General features: G+C 41.3%; 1 protein-coding gene and 1 long non-coding RNA gene across 2 annotated transcripts in view; one reads left to right on the top strand and one right to left on the bottom strand.

Moving 5' to 3' along the window:
• Positions 1-1,189, bottom strand: part of LOC123648627 — a 54,240-nt gene extending 53,051 nt beyond the window's left edge. Inside the window, exon 1 of the long non-coding RNA XR_006738686.1 lies at positions 925-1,189. This is a non-coding gene — a long non-coding RNA (uncharacterized LOC123648627). The remainder of the gene's footprint in view (positions 1-924) is intronic.
• Positions 1,190-1,334: 145 nt separating this feature from the next.
• On the top strand, positions 1,335-14,438 carry PTGER4 (prostaglandin E receptor 4). The gene is made up of 3 exons (XM_045565939.1): positions 1,335-1,899; positions 2,340-3,258; positions 12,466-14,438. The coding sequence occupies exons 2-3, from the start codon at positions 2,383-2,385 to the stop codon at positions 13,063-13,065; spliced, it is 1,476 nt and encodes a 491-aa protein (XP_045421895.1). The 5' UTR covers positions 1,335-1,899; positions 2,340-2,382; the 3' UTR covers positions 13,066-14,438.
• The last annotated feature ends 4,394 nt before the right edge of the window (positions 14,439-18,832 follow it).

Raw genomic sequence — 18,832 nt, forward strand, 5'->3', positions numbered from 1 at the left:
CTGCAATGCCCTCTTTTGTTTCTCTTATTACTCATTTGTTACTGAGACTAACTAAAGAACCAGTTAGGAGGTTTGTTCATTCATGAAATAACATTTAAAAAATGAGTACCTCATTCTCATATAAATGAACCGAGTCATTTACTTACCCTGTGAGGAGAAGTAATATGTTAAAATGAATGTGTACTGCAGATGTAGTTTTTCCAGGAATTTAAATTGGGCAAAGGCCCACACAATTACTTTAAAAAAAAAAATGAAGTGATTTTAATGACACCATAAAGTCTTAAAACTTTTCTTTTTCTTAGTTTTTAGTTCCGATTTTAGGAAATAGAGTAGAAGTGAATAATGAATACACAGAAAAACTGTTACCCACCAGACAAGAAGCCAAACAAACGGCTAAGTCAAAGCAAAGGGAAGAGCCAAGAGGCTTAACCATGAGGTGCTGCCTAGGGAATCCCTTCACTCTCTTCTCACCCTCCATTACCCTTTCAGAGGATTTGTGGTGAAGGTGTCTAACACGAAGGCCAGTCTACCCGTTGTTTCACCGCGGAGAAGTTCCCGGGAGGGACAGAAAGGTCTCAGCATTTAGACGGAGAGACCTCCCATCCCCAGCAACCCTCCCTCGCACAGACGGGCCAGCTCTCTCCAAAGCCGCAAGGCTCTGCCACCTGCGCGGAGAGAGGCTGCAGTCTCCTCTCTCCCTCTCTCTCTCTGTCTCTCTCTCTCACTCTCTCTCTCTGTCTCTCTCTCCTGTCTGAGTGCCCTACCAAGCGCAGCTCGCAGCCCGGGCACTGCCAACTCGCTCCTTTTATGGTGAGAGGATGGATTCTTCGTTGCTTCCCCGCCCACGCCGGGTACCCACCCCCCATGTCCGCGGCACGCCAGCAGGTCTGCCCCAGGGGCAAAGGCGCTCGCGCGCACGCCCACCTTGCCTCGGAGGCCGCTCGCAGGGAGGGTGCAAAGCAGGTGCCCTCCTTCCCCTGGACCCTGATACTGAGGCCCGCGGGCAGAAAGTGCGGGAAACAGCTCACGCAGGTTGGCAGGCAGTGAGGGCAAAGACTCGCTCGTTTCAGTGTGGCCCCACGGGAGCGGCTAAGAGGCTGCCCAGGAAAGCACCGCGGTTCCCAGGGTCTCCGCAGGCCGCTCTTGCCCCGCACCTCGGAGGGCGGGAAAGCCAGGGCAGCCGCCCCCCGCAGCGCAGGCCCCGCCCCCACCGCGGTTCCCGGGCGCGGAGGGAGGACACGCTCCGCCCCCCCCAGCCCGGCCAATGGGCGTCCGGGCCGCGAGCTGACGACTCCGCCTCCGCCAGGGAAACTTGAAGGAGGAGAAAAGTTTGTACAGAGGGTGGAAGGGCGGGAGGGAGGCTCGAAACCCGGCAGCCGGAGAAGAAGATGAACAACCCCAAGTCAAACCCCCAGGCCGAGTGGACCCCGAACCGCCCCCAGGGCGCCAGGAGCGGCCTCCGCGGCAGCCACCAACCGCGATAGCCGCCTGCGCTGCCCGCGGCGGGGGACGAGGGCGGCGGGAGTCGGGACCCGGGCTCCGTGCCACCTGCGCGCGCGGCCGCACACCTGGGCGCTGTCCTCCCGCGGACGAGACCTGCGGGCTCGTTAAAGCTGGGACTCGCCTTTGAAGGAAGGAAAGAAAATCAAACAAGGAAATCTAAGACCTGTCTTCACGGACAGATCCCGCTGCCTCTTTTTTCCAAGCTTTTGAAAGCTGGCCACTCGGACCTCAGCTCTGAAAGACTGGCAGTCACAGGGACCTGACTCGGAGAAGCCGACGACTTGGCAAGTCTCAGACTGAGCGGGACAAGGGTGAAGGCAAGTTAGAGGCGGGTCCGGGACATCTGAGGCCTGACCCTGGGGGCTCACGGAGCTGCCACCGCCGCGGCCGCTACAGGTAAGATGGGGCCGGGGTCATCCGGCAGAGAGCGCGGAGGTCGGGGGCTCCTCTAGGGGAGCCGAGGAAGGGAGAGTGCACTTTCCAAATTGCCTTCCCTAACTTGTTTTCAGTGAGAATTTTATTGACTCAGAATCTGTCGGGAATAACACTTTTGAGCTACTTTTCCCTTGAGATGGGTCTTGTTCATCTTGGCAGTGGGGTGAGTTGAGTGGGGCGGGGTAGGGAACGGCAGTATCGCTTTTAAATATTAATGTCAGCAGAGTGGAGCTGCTGGCAAGACGCGTCGGGAACCTAGAGATTGCAGTAGCCGGTCCAGAAAGTAGAGTCAAGTTGCTCCCCTTGTCTCATCAGCATATCGTTTCTTGGGTGTGGGACTAACACCTCTCAAGTGGTAATTTCCGCTCACGGCGCCTTTTTCCCTCTTCTACCTCCCCCAGACCCAGCCTCCAGCACCAAGGCTGCGCACCGCCAGCCACCATCATGTCCACTCCCGAGGTCAATGCGTCCGCCTCCTTAATCCCCAGCCGGCTGAACAGCCCGGTGACCATCCCCGCAGTGATGTTCATCTTCGGGGTGGTGGGCAACCTGGTGGCCATCGTGGTACTGTGCAAGTCGCGCAAGGAGCAGAAGGAGACAACCTTCTACACCCTGGTGTGCGGGCTGGCTGTCACCGACCTGTTGGGCACGTTGCTGGTGAGCCCGGTGACCATCGCTACGTACATGAAGGGCCATTGGCCCGGGGGCCAGGCGCTGTGCGAGTACAGCACCTTCATCCTGCTCTTCTTCGGCCTGTCCGGCCTCAGCATCATCTGTGCGATGAGTATCGAGCGCTACCTGGCCATCAACCACGCCTACTTCTACAGCCACTACGTGGACAAGCGGTTGGCCGGCCTCACGCTCTTTGCCGTCTATGCGTCCAATGTGCTCTTCTGTGCGCTGCCTAACATGGGCCTCGGGAGCTCCCGGCTGCAGTACCCGGACACCTGGTGCTTCATCGACTGGACCACCAACGTGACGGCGCACGCCGCCTTCTCCTACATGTATGCCGGCTTCAGCTCCTTCCTCATTCTCGCCACCGTGCTCTGCAACGTGCTCGTGTGCGGCGCGCTGCTCCGCATGCACCGACAATTCATGCGCCGCACCTCGCTGGGCACCGAGCAGCACCACTCGGCCGCCGCCGCGGTGGCCTCCTCGGTCGCCTGCCGGGGCAACCCCGCCGCCTCCCCTGTCCTGCCGCGCCTCAGCGACTTTCGCCGCCGCCGGAGCTTCCGCCGCATAGCGGGCGCCGAGATCCAGATGGTCATCTTACTCATCGCCACTTCCCTCGTGGTGCTCATCTGCTCCATCCCGCTCGTGGTGAGTGACCCGGGCCGGGGGCCCCCGTCGGCGCTTCTCCCGCATCCGCCTTTCCCCCTCCACCTCCCGCTTCCCTCTTTCCCTCTGATTCTTTGTCAGTGAACTTGTGTTCCCCAGGTCGGGGCTGGGATTCCCACACGTGGCTTCTCAGAGCAGGCCCGACCCTAACGAGATTTAGCAGGTGCTTTCCCCCTGTTTCCCCAAGTTTCTTTCCCCGAAAGCCTGGCTTCCTTTCTCTCGCGGGACAGCCCTTACCTCTTGCTGCCTGACACTGGCCTTGAGCCTTCCAGGAACACCCCGCCCCTCTCTCTGTGAGACGTGGAGGGAACCCCGTCCTCCATACTGTGAACTGTGAACTGCAGAGCCTGAAACGTCGGGGATGGTGATCTTTGTGTTGTAAACCATTCCTTAGGGGAGTGGGAGTTTTGGTGTTTTGATTTATGCAGGGTTTGGGGGGTTCCCCCCCCGCATAGATTATGTAGAATTTTAGAGCTAGAAGAAATATCAGGTGCTTTTTAGTCTAGTCTAACTCCCTCACTATACGGAGGGAGTGAATGGGTTGCTTAAAAGAATCCAGCAGAAACGACTCTGTCAGGCTAGGTTTCCTGCTCTTTACCACTGCGTGCCCTGGGAGAACGGCTTAATCCAGGCGAGTTACAATTCCTGCACAGGGCATGGGCCAGACTCAGGTTCCTTCATTCTGTCTAGAGGCCAGAAAAGCAAGATTTTTCGGGTGGGGGGGGGTGGCTAATTATGGACTGACTTACATGGGATATTGAATTTGAATTCTCAGCAACCATGAGAGGTACAGTGCTGTGATAGAGAAACCGAAGTTTAGAGATAGTTGTCTGGTTAACCTCTGGCCAAAGCCCTACAGCTTGTGATGGGCCTTAGGCCATCTGACACCAAACCTTACTCATGTAACATTACATCATGTCTCCCTCCTAGAACGCTTCTATTCTGGCCTTTGTACAATGTGGGTTTGAGTTTTGGTACACTTCATTTTAAGGATAGCATCTTTAAAATTGCCTTTGGATTAACTTTTAAAATATTATTAACGGAAGGGCTCAAACTACCTAGTTCTCTACTTTGCCTGTGGTTAACATGGAATGGACCAGAAACAGATAGGCAAAAGAACATATACTTTATCTAGAGTTTCTCTTGAAAGCAACTAGTCTTTCATCTCTCAAAACACTGCATTCCTGTAAATTCTAAACTACCAACTAGAAAAGAGATGACTCCTCTTTTGTATGCTTATTGGGAGCAAGAGAAAATAAATATAATGGGCTATTATTCCTTCCTTTCCCTTATTAATACCGTCTAGAGATAGCTGATGCAAAAATATTATATCTCTGATAAAAGTGACTGTAAATGGAAGGAACTCAGTAGTGGCTGAGAGCCATCATACAGTAGCTTCTTGCCAATCTTTATAAACAGGAGTAAATATAATTGGCTAGAACAACCTTTAAGCCATTCCAGAACCCAATATAATTTACATGGTTAAGTCACACTTGAGCCACATAAATATATTTTACTATCTGTAATGGCAACTCGAAATAAAGTGAGATTTTGGAAGAAACAACGCTGCTTCTGCTGGGGCCCCAGTTCCCTGGTCTCTCGCTTATGTTTTACAGAACAGTAAATGACAAAGTGAATGGTTATTATTTACAGAACATCCACTTTAAGGAACAGAGGAATTAGAGCTAGAAGGCTAGCAACATGCACATACTTTATAAACATGTTTTGGTTGGAGGTGAGATGTAAAGCTATGGATTCCTGCACTGCCACAGATGAAGTGTTTTCTTCCAGCATCTAGACAGGGATACAAGGCTTAATTCATCTTGTGGGCTAAAGTGGTAGACCTGGCCCTAGGGTTCAGGGCCATTTATCACAAAGCCTTTGAAATTATTCAAGGACCCAGAGGCAAGGAATTATAGGAGCAATATTTATGGTTTGCAAATTAACCACATTCTAACTAACAAGATAGACTTTCCACTTTGTATAAAGTCAGTAACGTGTGGTAGATATTAAGTAATCTCAGCCTGAAAATTGGAAATAGCTCAGTTAAGTAGTAATCAGATTAATCAAACACTTACATACCTTTGTGAGAAATAAGGAATCATACAAGTAGCAGTGGCTTCAGTTTTTAGCGTTTAGTTTTGGCTACTGAAGTCTAATTTCAGAATCAGTTTAACTGTAAATTAGTGATAAGTAACAGGGTCATGATATTACCCACCCACCCACAATTCAGCAATTACTGAAAGAATCAAAAGGGAAACTTACTCACAGTATAGGCTTTCTTGGCTTACTTTTTCAACTTTCTTTATTCATGTTTCTCATATTGATATTGTAATTTAAGATTAAAGCTTCTGAGCTCTCTGACACTTAAAGCAGTTGGGCTTATCTTCAGATCCAAAGAAACTAATGAAGCATCTAATTTTAACTTTATCAAATCAAGTTGGTTTGTAATCCCATTTGAGGAAAATCAAACCCTTGGAATCATTTAAAATGCTTTGGAAAGGCTCACAGAGCCAATATAGTTTGCTTGGAATTTCTGAAAGCTCTACACAATATATAAGGAAAACAAGCAGCCAGTGAAAAGCAGCCAAGTTTTTGTCTTTTGGACACCAGGGAAGAAAAAGGTATAGTAGCTCTTAGAGAGTGGTTTGAGTTTGGTATAAAAGGTAAATTTTAACTTGTTATCCAAAATATATATGTCTCAGAAATACACTAAGCTTGGAATAGAGATTGGACAAAGGTTGGGAGATTAGTTGTGTATATAAGGAACTGTGCTTAACTTTCAAAATTTTTTGAAGTGGATCATAATCAATGAACAGAGAAGGTTTGAGTACAATCTACAAGGAACAACATCACATGACAAGATTTAGTGGGTAGGTGATTGTTTTCATTTTGTCCATTCTTCTATTTATAACCAGTCTCAGATTTTTTTTAAACATAGGAGAAGCTGAAGAAATGAAAGAGTCTATGCTTAAGATAAATAAAAGGCATTGCATTCTTTAGAAATATTCAAGCAAGACAGCCTCCTAAGGTCCTGGCGTTAAATGCTGCAGCTAGATCAATTTCTGGTGCCTAATTTTGCTGTTACTAATAGATGTTAAGATAATGATTACAATTAAATCTTTTGTCTCAGGCCTAAATACTTACACTATAAGATTTAGAAAGGCATTTTCCCCCATGCATAGGCAAGCTGAGGCTGTATTTATGCTTGTTTTTTTCATTTTCTTTCTTTCTTCTTACTCTAAAGTGAGAAGTATTCATCTTTGTTAGGGGTAGAATGGCCAATTTGATTAATCTTCTGCCTTGGTTGGGTAAAACTTAGGTCCTTAGGAAAATAGCTTCCTGTGAGTATTTATTTGGTTGCTTACTATAAACTAGTTGTCTCTCTAAATCCTTCACCAGCATTTGATGAGCAGAAGTTTATAAGGACGTATGAAAACTATATAAATAGATGTACTTTTGTTGATTGTGGGCAAACTGGAAGTGGAGTCATAAAACAACTGATGGGTTGTCGGATGAGTAAAAATCCCATCTATAGGTACAAGAGTAATGCCATAAATTTGGGTATGATTATAGCACAATCTAAAGGATTTGACTATTTTTTTTTTCAAATAAATTTGGCTAAGTTAGAAAAAATAGGAATTCCTAGAAACAATTTTTTAGTCATAACATGAAATTGTAGACCCAGTAATAGTACCTTGAAGACTGTTGAGTAACGCATAAAAGTAAGGTATTTCCACATCCGGCATCTTAACTGAATCTTGAAAAAACTCTAGGAAGACAGTAGGGCAGACCATTATTTTTGCTGTGTTTACATCTCAGTTTCCCCAGCTGCAGATAAAGAATATAGATCATTCTGCAACTTCTTGGGCAGCTATAGGTGAGTCCTAGCCTAATGCTCCTTTCTCCATGCTTTGTTGACCTGTCAAGCTTTGATTGTGTTGAATATCTATGAACAAGATTTTTTTTTCCTCAGAGCTAAAGTGATTCTTTAGTCTCCTATAAGAATATTCAAAATGAGAATTTAAAAAAAAAACCCCACAACTTCAGAAATAAATTTTCACTGTAGAGATTGGCCTATAGAGATTAAGTAACTTGCCTACAGCAAACAGTCAGTTAGTGACCCAGAAGGAATGAGAACCAAACTCTCTTACACCACCACCCAATCAAGAACGCTTTCCACTTTCCTTTACTTAAAAAAATAACAACAACAAAAAAACAGTGTTAAGAACTTCTAGTAACAGCTGTGTCAATTTTGGACTCTTCACAAGGCAGTGAGATAACCAAGCACACACAGATAATTCCTTTTATGTGCTTGGAACAGAACAAGTAGCACGCACACACTAATCCAATTACAGATTGTGGCATTTATTGGAAAGCATCACTATTTTGACAGTCGTTACTAAACCTATCTAATCAACATTTCAACGTTCTTTCTTCAATTCAACATTCCCTGCAAACAGGTTATTCTTAAGTGAGAAGTACATGTTTTTGATAGCATATCATTAACCATATCCCAAAGCTACCTTTAAGCTAAATTTTTCAAATTATTGATATATTCTACAGTGGCCAAGTTTCCACATATGGGTTACAAAAAGTAAGGAGAGCCAACATTTATATGTTATATACGAGGCACTGTACTAAGCACTTTAATAATTTGTACATAAATTATAAGGAGCAAATCTGGAATTTGAATAGAGGTCTGTTTGATTCCAAAGCTTGGGCATTTACCTCTACAACATATAGCTTCCTTATAGTTTTCTTGTCACCATACCTTTTTTTGAAGTTTTGGCATTCTCTCCAAGTTATGTTCCAGTGTTCCTGAACCCTAATCTCTAATCATCCTCAAAAAGTTTAGAATATTGTAACATATGCCAATATTAACAATAAACCACTTGCATAAATCAGCAGCTACTAAGAGAAAGACTAACTTTTAAAATTGGAAGAAAGAAAATATATTGTTTATATTCAGTGACGTTTTGAAGATTTTTTTTTCCTCCTGACTCAGAGGTTCTGTTTTTATCAGCAGTACACTCTTCCGACACTGAAAGCTGCCTGAACTTGTTCATTTGTGTAACATATAGGGCCTGTTAGACAAGAATTTCAGAAAAGTTCTTTCACCTCCCAACAGGACTTTGAAGTACTGCTCTGGATATTCCACCTTAATTTGGGTTTTCCCCCTTTGGAGAGAGCAAATCAAGCAGCCTTTAAAGTGAAACAGACATTGCTATATGTCTTCAAACATTACAAAATGAGAGGCTGGGCGTGGTGGCTCATGTCTGTAATCCTACCACTTGGGGAGGATCGCTTGAGGCCCAGAGTTTGAGACCATGCTGAGCAACATAGTAAGACCCCCATCTCTACAGAAAGTAGGAAAAAATTAGCTGGGTGTGGCGTTGCACACCTGTAGTCCCAGCTACCCAGGCTGAGGCAGGAGGAGCACTTGAGCACAGGAGTTTGAGGTTGAAGTAAGCTATGACAATGCCACTGCACTCTAGCCTGGGTGACAGAGTGAGGCCTTTCTCAAAAACAACAACAAAAGTTACAAAGTGAATGTAGTTTTTGTTTTATTGTTTTTCTTTCTCTACTTGAAGTAAATCTCCATTGGGAATATGATGCACAGTAAAACTAGTACTGATTCTTTTCAAATAATTTGGCCAACTTTTAAGAATGTATTAGAATTTGGAATCTTGCTTTTTATAATTTTGCTAACCTGTGAACTCCCCTTCATTGAAAAGACATTGAATGACCAGGTTCAGTAGCTTATAGTAATTGTAAGCTTTTCCTAGGTGGGACTCTAAAATAGAGCGTACTTGTAATACAGCTTCCTTTCATTCCTTTCTGTAGTAGTCAAAATTAATTGCTGCTGTGGATGAAGTGAGGTACAGGGACAATTCTTTCCCTGCTTCTCAGCACCTTTGGTTATGAAACCCCATTATTGATTTTTTCACAACACTCTGACTTTTCAAAAAGGCCACAGAAATTTAAAAATAAAATGCTAACCCCCCAATATGTTTCTTTAAATAGCTACAAGTTTTATTCCATTTTAACTGTTCAAAAATTTTCTTCCTTTCAGTAGTAACCATGTTTACTTCAAGGTAGTGGTGTGAGAAACAACCAGTAACAAAATATTTCGATGTTAAAAATCTCAGAAATGCAAAGTTCAGACTTAATCAAGATTCTGTTCTGAGAATCTTGGAAGATGGCTGCTCAAAATGCTTCTTAAGTCCCACACATGAGTGAGAACCTGCGAGATTTGTGGGAGCCAAATATTAAAAACAATTGAAACAATTGATCTCACGGAGACAGAGAGTAGAATGATGGTTACCAGAGGCTGGGTAGGATTGCAGGGAGGGGAGCAATAAAGTGGAGATGGTTAATGGATGCAAAACTATAGATAGTTAGAGAGAATGAACGATATTTGATAGCACAACAAGTGACTCTAATCAACAATAAATTAGGGTATACTTTAAAATAACTAAAAGAGTGGAATTGGAATATTCTTAACACAAAGAAATGTTAAATGCCTGAGGTGGTGGGTAGATGCCCCAATCACCCTGATTTGATTAATTTACATTGTATGCCTATATCTAAATATCTCATGTAACCTATAAAGATATACAACTCTTACGTACACATAAAAATTTTTTAAATTAAAAAAAAAAAAAAATAAGTTGGGCCAAAAAAGAAAAATGCTGCTTAGGGAGATAATTTAGTATGAAAAATTCCCAAGTGGAGCAACACTGCCACCTAGAGGCTTGAAGTCTCAAGTTCACACTGCCATAGGTCGTTTCCACAGGGGACACACAGGACTTGATACTGATTTAAATCCATCGTTTCTTCTACCCGTAGAAACTTAGTTTGTGATGTGAGTAAAATAGAGACCTCACGCTTTTTACCAATAATTAACTTGTCAGGAAATAATTCTTAAACAGAAATCCAGCCTAGTAAAACAGAAAAAGCAACCTGGAGGTAACTTGGAACCTGGGCCCAGATTAGACTTGGCCACCAACAGAGACCTTGAATAGTTCCACAAAACGTTTGGGTCTCAGTAACAAACGCTTCATCTGAGAAAAGGACCACAGATTCGAGGGAATTGCCCAGTTCCAGGCATAGCTGAGGACAATAAAGCTGATGAAAGAAGAAACTATTTAATAAGATGCTTCATTTTACTAGTTTTTGTAAAGATTTCTTTAAAATCATGCTTTGTCTTGAAATTATCATTTATCCCAGCATAGTTTCTGAAAGTATTTTAAGACATCATATGTTGCTGTTCATTCTAGTTCATTATTTAGCTGTCTCCCAGAGATCAAGATATTCATTTCATCTGAATTAGAGCCATTTGCCCACTTTATCCTGTGAGATTTACAGGTCCGTTATCCCTATTCAAAACATTTAGGAGCAGATGTGTTTCAGAATTCAGCATTTCTTGGCTGTTAGAAAAATAATCATTAATACACTGTAAAATATGTAATATCCTCATCAGAACTGGGACAGTACCCCTGGAGCAAAACACAGGAATATTCACTCTAAGTAGAATAAACAAAACTATGAATAGCATCATAGTAGTTCAGGTTTTGCTGCCTAAAATAAGTTTAGTTCAGGCTTAGCAACCAAATAAGTTCCAAAATTAGTGAATAACAACAAAACAATAACAAATGAAAACAACGAAAATCTTTTGATAGAGGATCATGGACCTATAGCTAATTAACATCTAAATTAAGGAAGAAATAGAAACACAGTTATACACCTCACTGATCCAGCATCATCTGGGAATAAGTTTCATATAAGTTGAATTTTGCAGATAATGAAACTTACTTCTTTAAACTTTCTTCTTTTATCCCGATTGTTGTAAATCTTTCTAAAATATCCCTTCCTAAATATGGCCACATCTGATGAGTGCCAAAAGAATGCATATAATTGGTCAACAAATCACCCTTTCCATTATGAATTGCCACTTACCATCCTCAACTATCCCTACCTTTTCTTCGTGATTCATACACCACAAATCATTCATTGTTACATTGCCTGGTAACACTGTATGGTAGTGATGTCCTCAAATCTTTTTAGAGACATTTGCCCCCGGTTAAATGGTGCCAGCTATGCTTTTCTGAGTTCTTGCTTGCTCTTTTTTGTGGTTTTTGTGCATCTTCCTTGGCTGTGAGACTCAACCTCTTACTTCTCCCTAACCTAAAATAATTACTAAATAATTACTAAAGAAAGATGGCAATTATCTTAAAACCTCTATTTCTATATGAATTACAGATGAGTATGCATTTATCAAGTGTATTTTCCTTTACACTATAAAATAATAGTCTTCCTTTAGTTTATACAAATTCATGCTGTCATTGCTGAATCATTTGAAGTTCCTGGATATTGACATATCATTCCATTCTTCCATGACTTTGCACATGGAGTTACCTCTGTTTGAAATGTTATGTCCTTCCTTCTAAATTTAGCAAACTCTCACTCATCCATCAAACTCCCACTCATCCACTATGATTATTACAACTGGGGAACAGAGTCATAGAGAAAATGAAAACTATTCTCTGGTTATGCTGTATGATAGGAAATCCTGATATTGGTTTAAAAGTTTCCAGGATGTTTTTTCTAGACTCTAAAATAAAGGCATCACCCTGTCTCTACTAAAAATAGAAAAATTAGCCAGAGTGGTGGTGTGCATCTGTAGTCCCAGCTACTCGGGAGGCTGAGGCAGGAGGATCGCTTGAGCCCAGGAGTTTGAGGTTGCAGTTAGCTATGATGATGCCACTGCACTCTACCCAGAGAGAGAGAGCAAGATTCTGTCTCAAAAGAAAAGAGAAAAGAAAGAAAAATAATTGTAAAAACTTCAAAGCACTTGCAGAAATGAAGTTAATAAACTGCTTCTCAAGGAGACTTTATGCACATGTTACCTCTACTCACATTGCATTTTTGTACACCATCTTTGATCTAGGTAAGATATTCATAAGAGAGTTCCAAAAATATTTAAAGTTATACAAACTCAAAACATGTAAGTATATTTTTGCAATTACTCATTTTTCTGAGGCTTATTATGTAGGCTGCTTTTTTCTTGAAACTTATTTACCGAAAGAGAGGGCAGCTACCTAATGTTGCTAAGGTAGACATAGCATTTATGTTTTCCCAGTCAATTAATGATAAAATCTAAATTTGGGGATCTTATTTATACAGGTGCGAGTGTTCATCAACCAGTTATATCAGCCAAGTTTGGAGCGAGAAATCAGTAAAAATCCAGATTTGCAGGCCATCCGAATTGCTTCTGTGAACCCCATCCTGGACCCCTGGATATACATCCTCCTGCGGAAGACAGTGCTCAGTAAAGCAATAGAGAAGATCAAATGCCTCTTCTGCCGCATTGGTGGGTCCCGCAGAGACCGTTCAGGACAACCCTGCTCAGACAGTCGAAGGACATCTTCTGCCATGTCTGGCCACTCTCGCTCCTTCCTCTCCCGGGAGCTGAGGGAGATCAGCAGCACATCTCAGACCCTCCTGCCAGACCTGTCGCTGCCAGACCTCAGTGAAAATGGCCTTGGAGGCAGGAATTTGCTTCCAGGTGTGCCTGGCACAGGCCTGGCCGAAACAGACACCACCTCACTGAGGACTTTGCGAATATCAGAGACCTCAGACTCCTCACAAGGTCAGGACTCTGAGAGTGTCTTACTAGTGGATGAAGTTAATGGGAGTAGCCAGGCTGGGCCTGCCCCGAAAGGGAGCTCCCTGCAAGTCACATTTCCCAGTGAAACACTGAACTTATCAGAAAAATGTATATAGTAGCTAAGGAAAGAAATACAGCACTGTTTCTGGAACCTTATAAAACCCTGTGCAATAGACGCATAAGTGATGCATGTAGCTGTGCTCAGAAGGGCTATCTCCATCCCACAACTCACATTAGAGAACATCCTGGCTTTTGAGCACTTTTCAAACAATCAAGTTGATTCACATGGGTCCCGAGGATTGAAGCGCATTGGTTGCTACCCTGCTATGACACAGGATTGTGGTCACAACTTGATGGCTGGGAAGATCTACTCTCAGTTTTGCTACTGGATAGGAGGATGGCAGAAGTTTGGCTATTGTCATAACATCAAGAGCTTTATATCTGGCACACGGCCGAGGCCCAGATACTGGAAGGGCTCTAATTCCAATAAACTATGAGGACTACCTTATGGATGATTTAAGTGTCTCACTAAAGCATGAAATGTGAATTTTTATTGCTGTAAATATGATTTAAGGTATTTAAAGTATGTTCTTCTCTATGAGAAGGTTTATTGTTAATACAAGGTATAATAAAATTACGGTAATCCCTCTCCTCCCAGTATAACCAGCTGAAGTTGCAGATGTTAGATATTTTTCATAAACAAGTTCAGGCCAAGGTGTTGAAAATTCACAATATGATTAGTATCTATAAAATAGATATAAATTTTTTAAAGAGTTTAGTATTATCAAAGGAATAAAGAAAAAATACTATTTAAGATGTGAAAATTATAGTCCAAAATATTAAAGTTCTTTCCAAGCTATGTATAAAATACATAGTGAAAATTTTTTAGTGATAGTACATTTATTTATCCAGAAAACTGTGATTTCAGGAGAACCTAACATGCTGGTAAATATTTTCAACTTTTTCCCCCACTAACTGGTACTTTTTAAAACATAAACTTTTAAAAAGTCTTTCATAAACAACCCTTAATTGAAGTGTATAATATAAAAAGTCTAAGCAGCTTGTTTTCCCTCCAAAAGTGTGCATAGTTTTACTTACTTAATGAATGACCTAGAATATCCTTTAAAATTTAACAGTAAGGCAAGTTGCACAATAGAGACCTTTATTTTGAAATGTGGAAGGATCTCAAATGGTAGTTAAATTAGCCTTTCATGTATGTCAAGAGTGCAGAATTTGGGCACTTAAGGGTCACCTCCTAACAGTTTTGTGTAACACCCAGTGATACTGTACACATATTTGAAGGAACTTTCTCAAAGAAATATTAAGCATGTTTTGTTGCTCAAAGTGTTTGTGTGAATTGCTTGGTTGTAATTAAATTCTGAGCCTGATATTGATATGGTTTTAAGCAGTTGTACCAACTGAAATTATTTTGGAGATTATAATAAATAAATACATTGAATCTGAGTTCCATATCCTCAGTTTAAGAAAACTTGTGTGGTTATTGTTTGTTTCAAGTCATCATTTATATCCTTTTAAATTGAATTTTTTTTTAATTTATTTTGAAATAATTTTAAATTTAAAGAAAAGTTGCAAAAATAGTACAAAGTCTTGGATCCACTTAGTGGGAAATAGTATTTACTCAAAGTCTCCAGTTTGTATGAGTGGTGCAAAACACTATTATGCTTAGCTTGCTCCATATAAAGGACCTAAATAATTATCAAAAATTAACATAAATGCTAATGTATTTATGCTAATTTTAAAATTTGCTATTTTTGAATTTTTAAATCCTAATTTTTGTTCATATTTAATTGGGTTATATGCTTGCATTAGTTGGCTAAGGCTGCTATGACAAAATACCACAGCAGCTGGGTGACTTAAACAACAGAAATTTATTTTCTCATAGTTGTGGAGGCTGGAGGTCCAAGACCAAGGTGACATCAGGGTTGGTTTCTCTTGAGACATTTCTCCTTGGCTTGCAGATGGTGTGCTCACATGGTCTTTTCTCTAGATGTGCACATCCCTGGTATTTCTCTCTCCTTATTAGGACACCAGTCATACTGGAGGTTAGGGCTTCGACAAATGAGTTGGGGGGTACATATCTGATTGTTGAGTCTGGCTTATCTTAAACTAGAAGCCAAGGAAAAAAGAATCTCAGCATAGTTCCAGTCATCTCTTCCATATTTATTTGTAAGACTTAATAGCTACACAATGCAAAGATTTTTTGTTTCTTCTTATGAGACACTTGTTCTAGACCACTTAGAGAGTTCCAAATTTTCTACACAGGAAAGAAAGTTCTGATTGTCCACTTGGCCAGTATTAAACTCTACCTGTTTTAACACCATCTTATAATCTTTGAGACAATCTAATCAACTAAGTCAAGTGTGTTAGAAAAGATAGTGAGATCAGTGGTGTTATTAAAATGGTGCTTTGACCAGGAGACCATAGAATGCAAGAGTACTTTCCCAAGTCACAGCCAGCCCTCTCTACAAGCTTTCTAGGGCCACAAATACAAAGGGCCAAGGAAAAATTCCAGCACAGTAATATTTACTGTTAGCTATACCTTCTGGCCTCAAATGTTAATGCAGAAAAATATGCAATTTATAAAACATTCATTTTTCCTAAACTACTTGTACTAGTCTCAGAACAAAGCCATGATGTTTGCTTTCTTTCACCACTCCTCACACCTCATGTCCTCCTCCCATCACATCCAAGCCTGAGTTTAACATGATTGTCCTCCAGAGAAACAGAACCAGAGAAAAAATGGACTCAGAACAAAAGAGAACATTTGACCCTATTGCTTCATGTGGAGGTTCCCTGGGCCCCAGGCTGGAACCACCTTGGGAGAAAGAAAGAGGGGAAGATAGCTGGGCCTCTGGTCCTTAGTATCAACATCTTTACTGTTCATGCATTCATTACCATCCCAGGCCATCCACTCCATTTCCCACCATAGAAGAAGAAGAGAGAAAACACCAAACATACCTATATCCTAAGAACTCTTAACTGCAGCAACTCCATACACTAAAACCTGAACACCTAGGTATTTCTCCTTCTTGAGAAAAGGTGAAATAGGATTCAATACAAAGAAGAAGCAAAGAGAATTCCAAGACCAACTGGGAAAGAGAGCTCAAGACAACAGCTCTGCAGAAAATTTCACAAGAAGGCAGGAGAGGAGGCTCTAGAATGTCTCTGAGATGAAAGAAAGAAAAAAGAGAGGAGAAGAGAAAGAAGAGAGGAGAGGGAGAGGGAGAGGGAAAGGGAAAGGGAAGGAATAGGATGTATACACCATCAATAAGAATAAGAACAGGGATTAAAACAAATATGCCTCAGTGCATCACTTTATTATAAAGACACAACAAAACACCTCATTGGTCATGTTTGGAGAACACTAGGGAAAATAACACATTATTTTCAAAAGTGATAAAGAGAAAGAACCAAGCCTTTATCACATGAACTGCCTTTACTATATAAATAGTTTTCCGGCATAAGAAAATATTAATAGTTGATTAGAGAAAGTTTCTCTTTAAAGTTTTCTTGTACCACAAGGCTAACAGAATGACCACCATTTTGCAGCCTCTAATGAAATACTGGATCTAGGCAATGGTAGTCAATAGCTGCTGACATTACAAAGAGATAGCCAGAAATATTTAACTCGTAGTGGAAATACCCAAGGCCACCCATGCTGTATTCTTGGCAAAAACTTGAATGAATTGATCAAGCCTCTAGATCTAAGTACCAATTTATAGAAAACATGGTACAGAGGAAAATTAATGACGTCAGAGGTGATGCAATAAGCAAGATGTAAAATGTGAAAAATTCTAAAGGACAAATGATCCAGTTCTTTTAAAAATAAATTGGCCAAAAAAAGAGGAAAGGGAACCCACAGATTATAAAGGATGAAAAAAACATATCAACAGATATAGTGAATGCAATTTTTTTGGATCCTGATTTAATTAAACCACACTCTCATTTAGCATGACATAATTGATAATATCTACACTACAGCTATTTTTAAAACTGAATTTGTAATTAAAAACCTTACCCAAAAGAAAACCCTGGGCCTAAATGATTTCATTTGTGAGTTCTATTAAACATTATAGAAAAAATATACCAAATTTATAGAAACTCTTTGAAAAGAGTAGGTGGAAATACTTATCAACTTTTTTGGGGGGTTAGCTCCATTATCATGATTTGAGAACTAGACAAAGATACCACAAGAAAAGAAAAATATAGACCAATATCCTTCATTAACACAAACACAAAAATCCTTAATGTTACCAAATAGAATCAAGCAATATTTTAAAAGGATAATACATCATGACTTAGTAGGGTTTATTCCAGAAGTGCTGTTGAATTAACTTTTAAAAAATAAATGTAGGCCGGGCATAGTGGCTCACGCCTGTAATCCTAGCACTCTGGGAGGCCAAGGCGGGAGGATCGTTTGAGCTCAGGAGTTCGAGACCAGCCTGAGCAAGAGTGAGACCCCGTAAGAGAATAAAAAAGTCATGTAATCATCTGATGGATGCAGAAATACAATTAACAAAATTCAACACCCACACACAATAAAGTGTTCAACAGACTAGGAAGGGAACTTCCTCAATATAATAAAGAACATGTATTAGAAATCTGCAGCAACCATCATTCTTTTTTTTTTTTTGAGACACAGTCTCACTTTGTTGCCTGGGCTAGAGTGAGTGCCGTGGCATCAGCCTAGCTCACAGCAACCTCAAACTCCCGGGCTTAAGTGATCCTACTGCCTCAGCCTCCCAAGTAGCTGGGACTACAAGCATGCGCCACCATGCCCGGCTAATTTTTTCTATATAGATTTTTTAGTTGGCCAGATAATTACTTTCTATTTTTAGTAGAGATGGGGTCTTGCTCTTGCTCAGGTTGGTCTCGAACTCCTGACCTCGAGTGATCCACCCGCCTCGGCCTCCCAAAGTGCTAGGATTACAGGCGTGAGCCACCGCGCCCAGCAGCAACCATCATTCTTAATGGTGAAAGACTAAAAGATTACAAACAAGGCAAAATGTTCATTCTCAAAATTTCTGTTTAACATTGTACTGGGGGTTCTAGCAATTGCAAACAGGCAAAAGAAGGATATAAAATGAATATTGTCTGTTAAGAAAGCAGGAAAGTTGTCTTTATCCACAAAGACATGATAATTTTGTAGAACATCCTAAGGAATCTACAAAAATGCTAATGCAACGGTTAAGGTCATTAAATATGAAATGTTCAATTTCACATTAAAAGTTTATTTTCTCTCAAACAAGAAGCAGCACAATTAATCAAAGTATGTGCCTAAACTGTCGACATAGTTTTACCGTCTTAGCATTAGCTCATTTATGCCAGCAGCGAAGAAGCCTGGAGAGCAAGTGGTGATGAAATCACGAAAGGCGTTTTCCACAGCTTGTTGAGAATTGAATATTTTTGCTTGTAAGAAGTGGTCCAAAGCCTGGAAGAAGTGGTAGTCAGTTGGTACAAGGTCTGGGGAATACTATGAATGACAGAGAGTTTCCAAGTCCAGCCTCTGAAGTTTGAGCAGCATTGTTTGTGCAACATGTGGTCAAGTATTGTCTTGCAAGAGGATTGGCCTATCTCTATTGACCAATCTCAGCTGCTTAATCACAAGCATCCTCATCTTTTCATCCAACTGTTTGCAGTAGACATCCGCTGTAATCGACTGACCAGGTTTCATGAAGCTGTAGTGGCTAATACCAGTGCTGGACCACCAAACAGACATCATTAGCTTTTTTTGATGAATATTCTGTTTTGGACTGTGTTTCGGCACTTCATATTTATCCAACCATTGTGCCAAACGATTGCGAGTGTCAAAAAGAATCCATTTTTCATCACAAATAACACTATGGTATAGAAATGGTTCAC

This window comes from Lemur catta, chromosome 12 (assembly GCF_020740605.2).
Source record: "Lemur catta isolate mLemCat1 chromosome 12, mLemCat1.pri, whole genome shotgun sequence".
Taxonomy (NCBI): Eukaryota; Metazoa; Chordata; class Mammalia; order Primates; family Lemuridae; genus Lemur; species Lemur catta.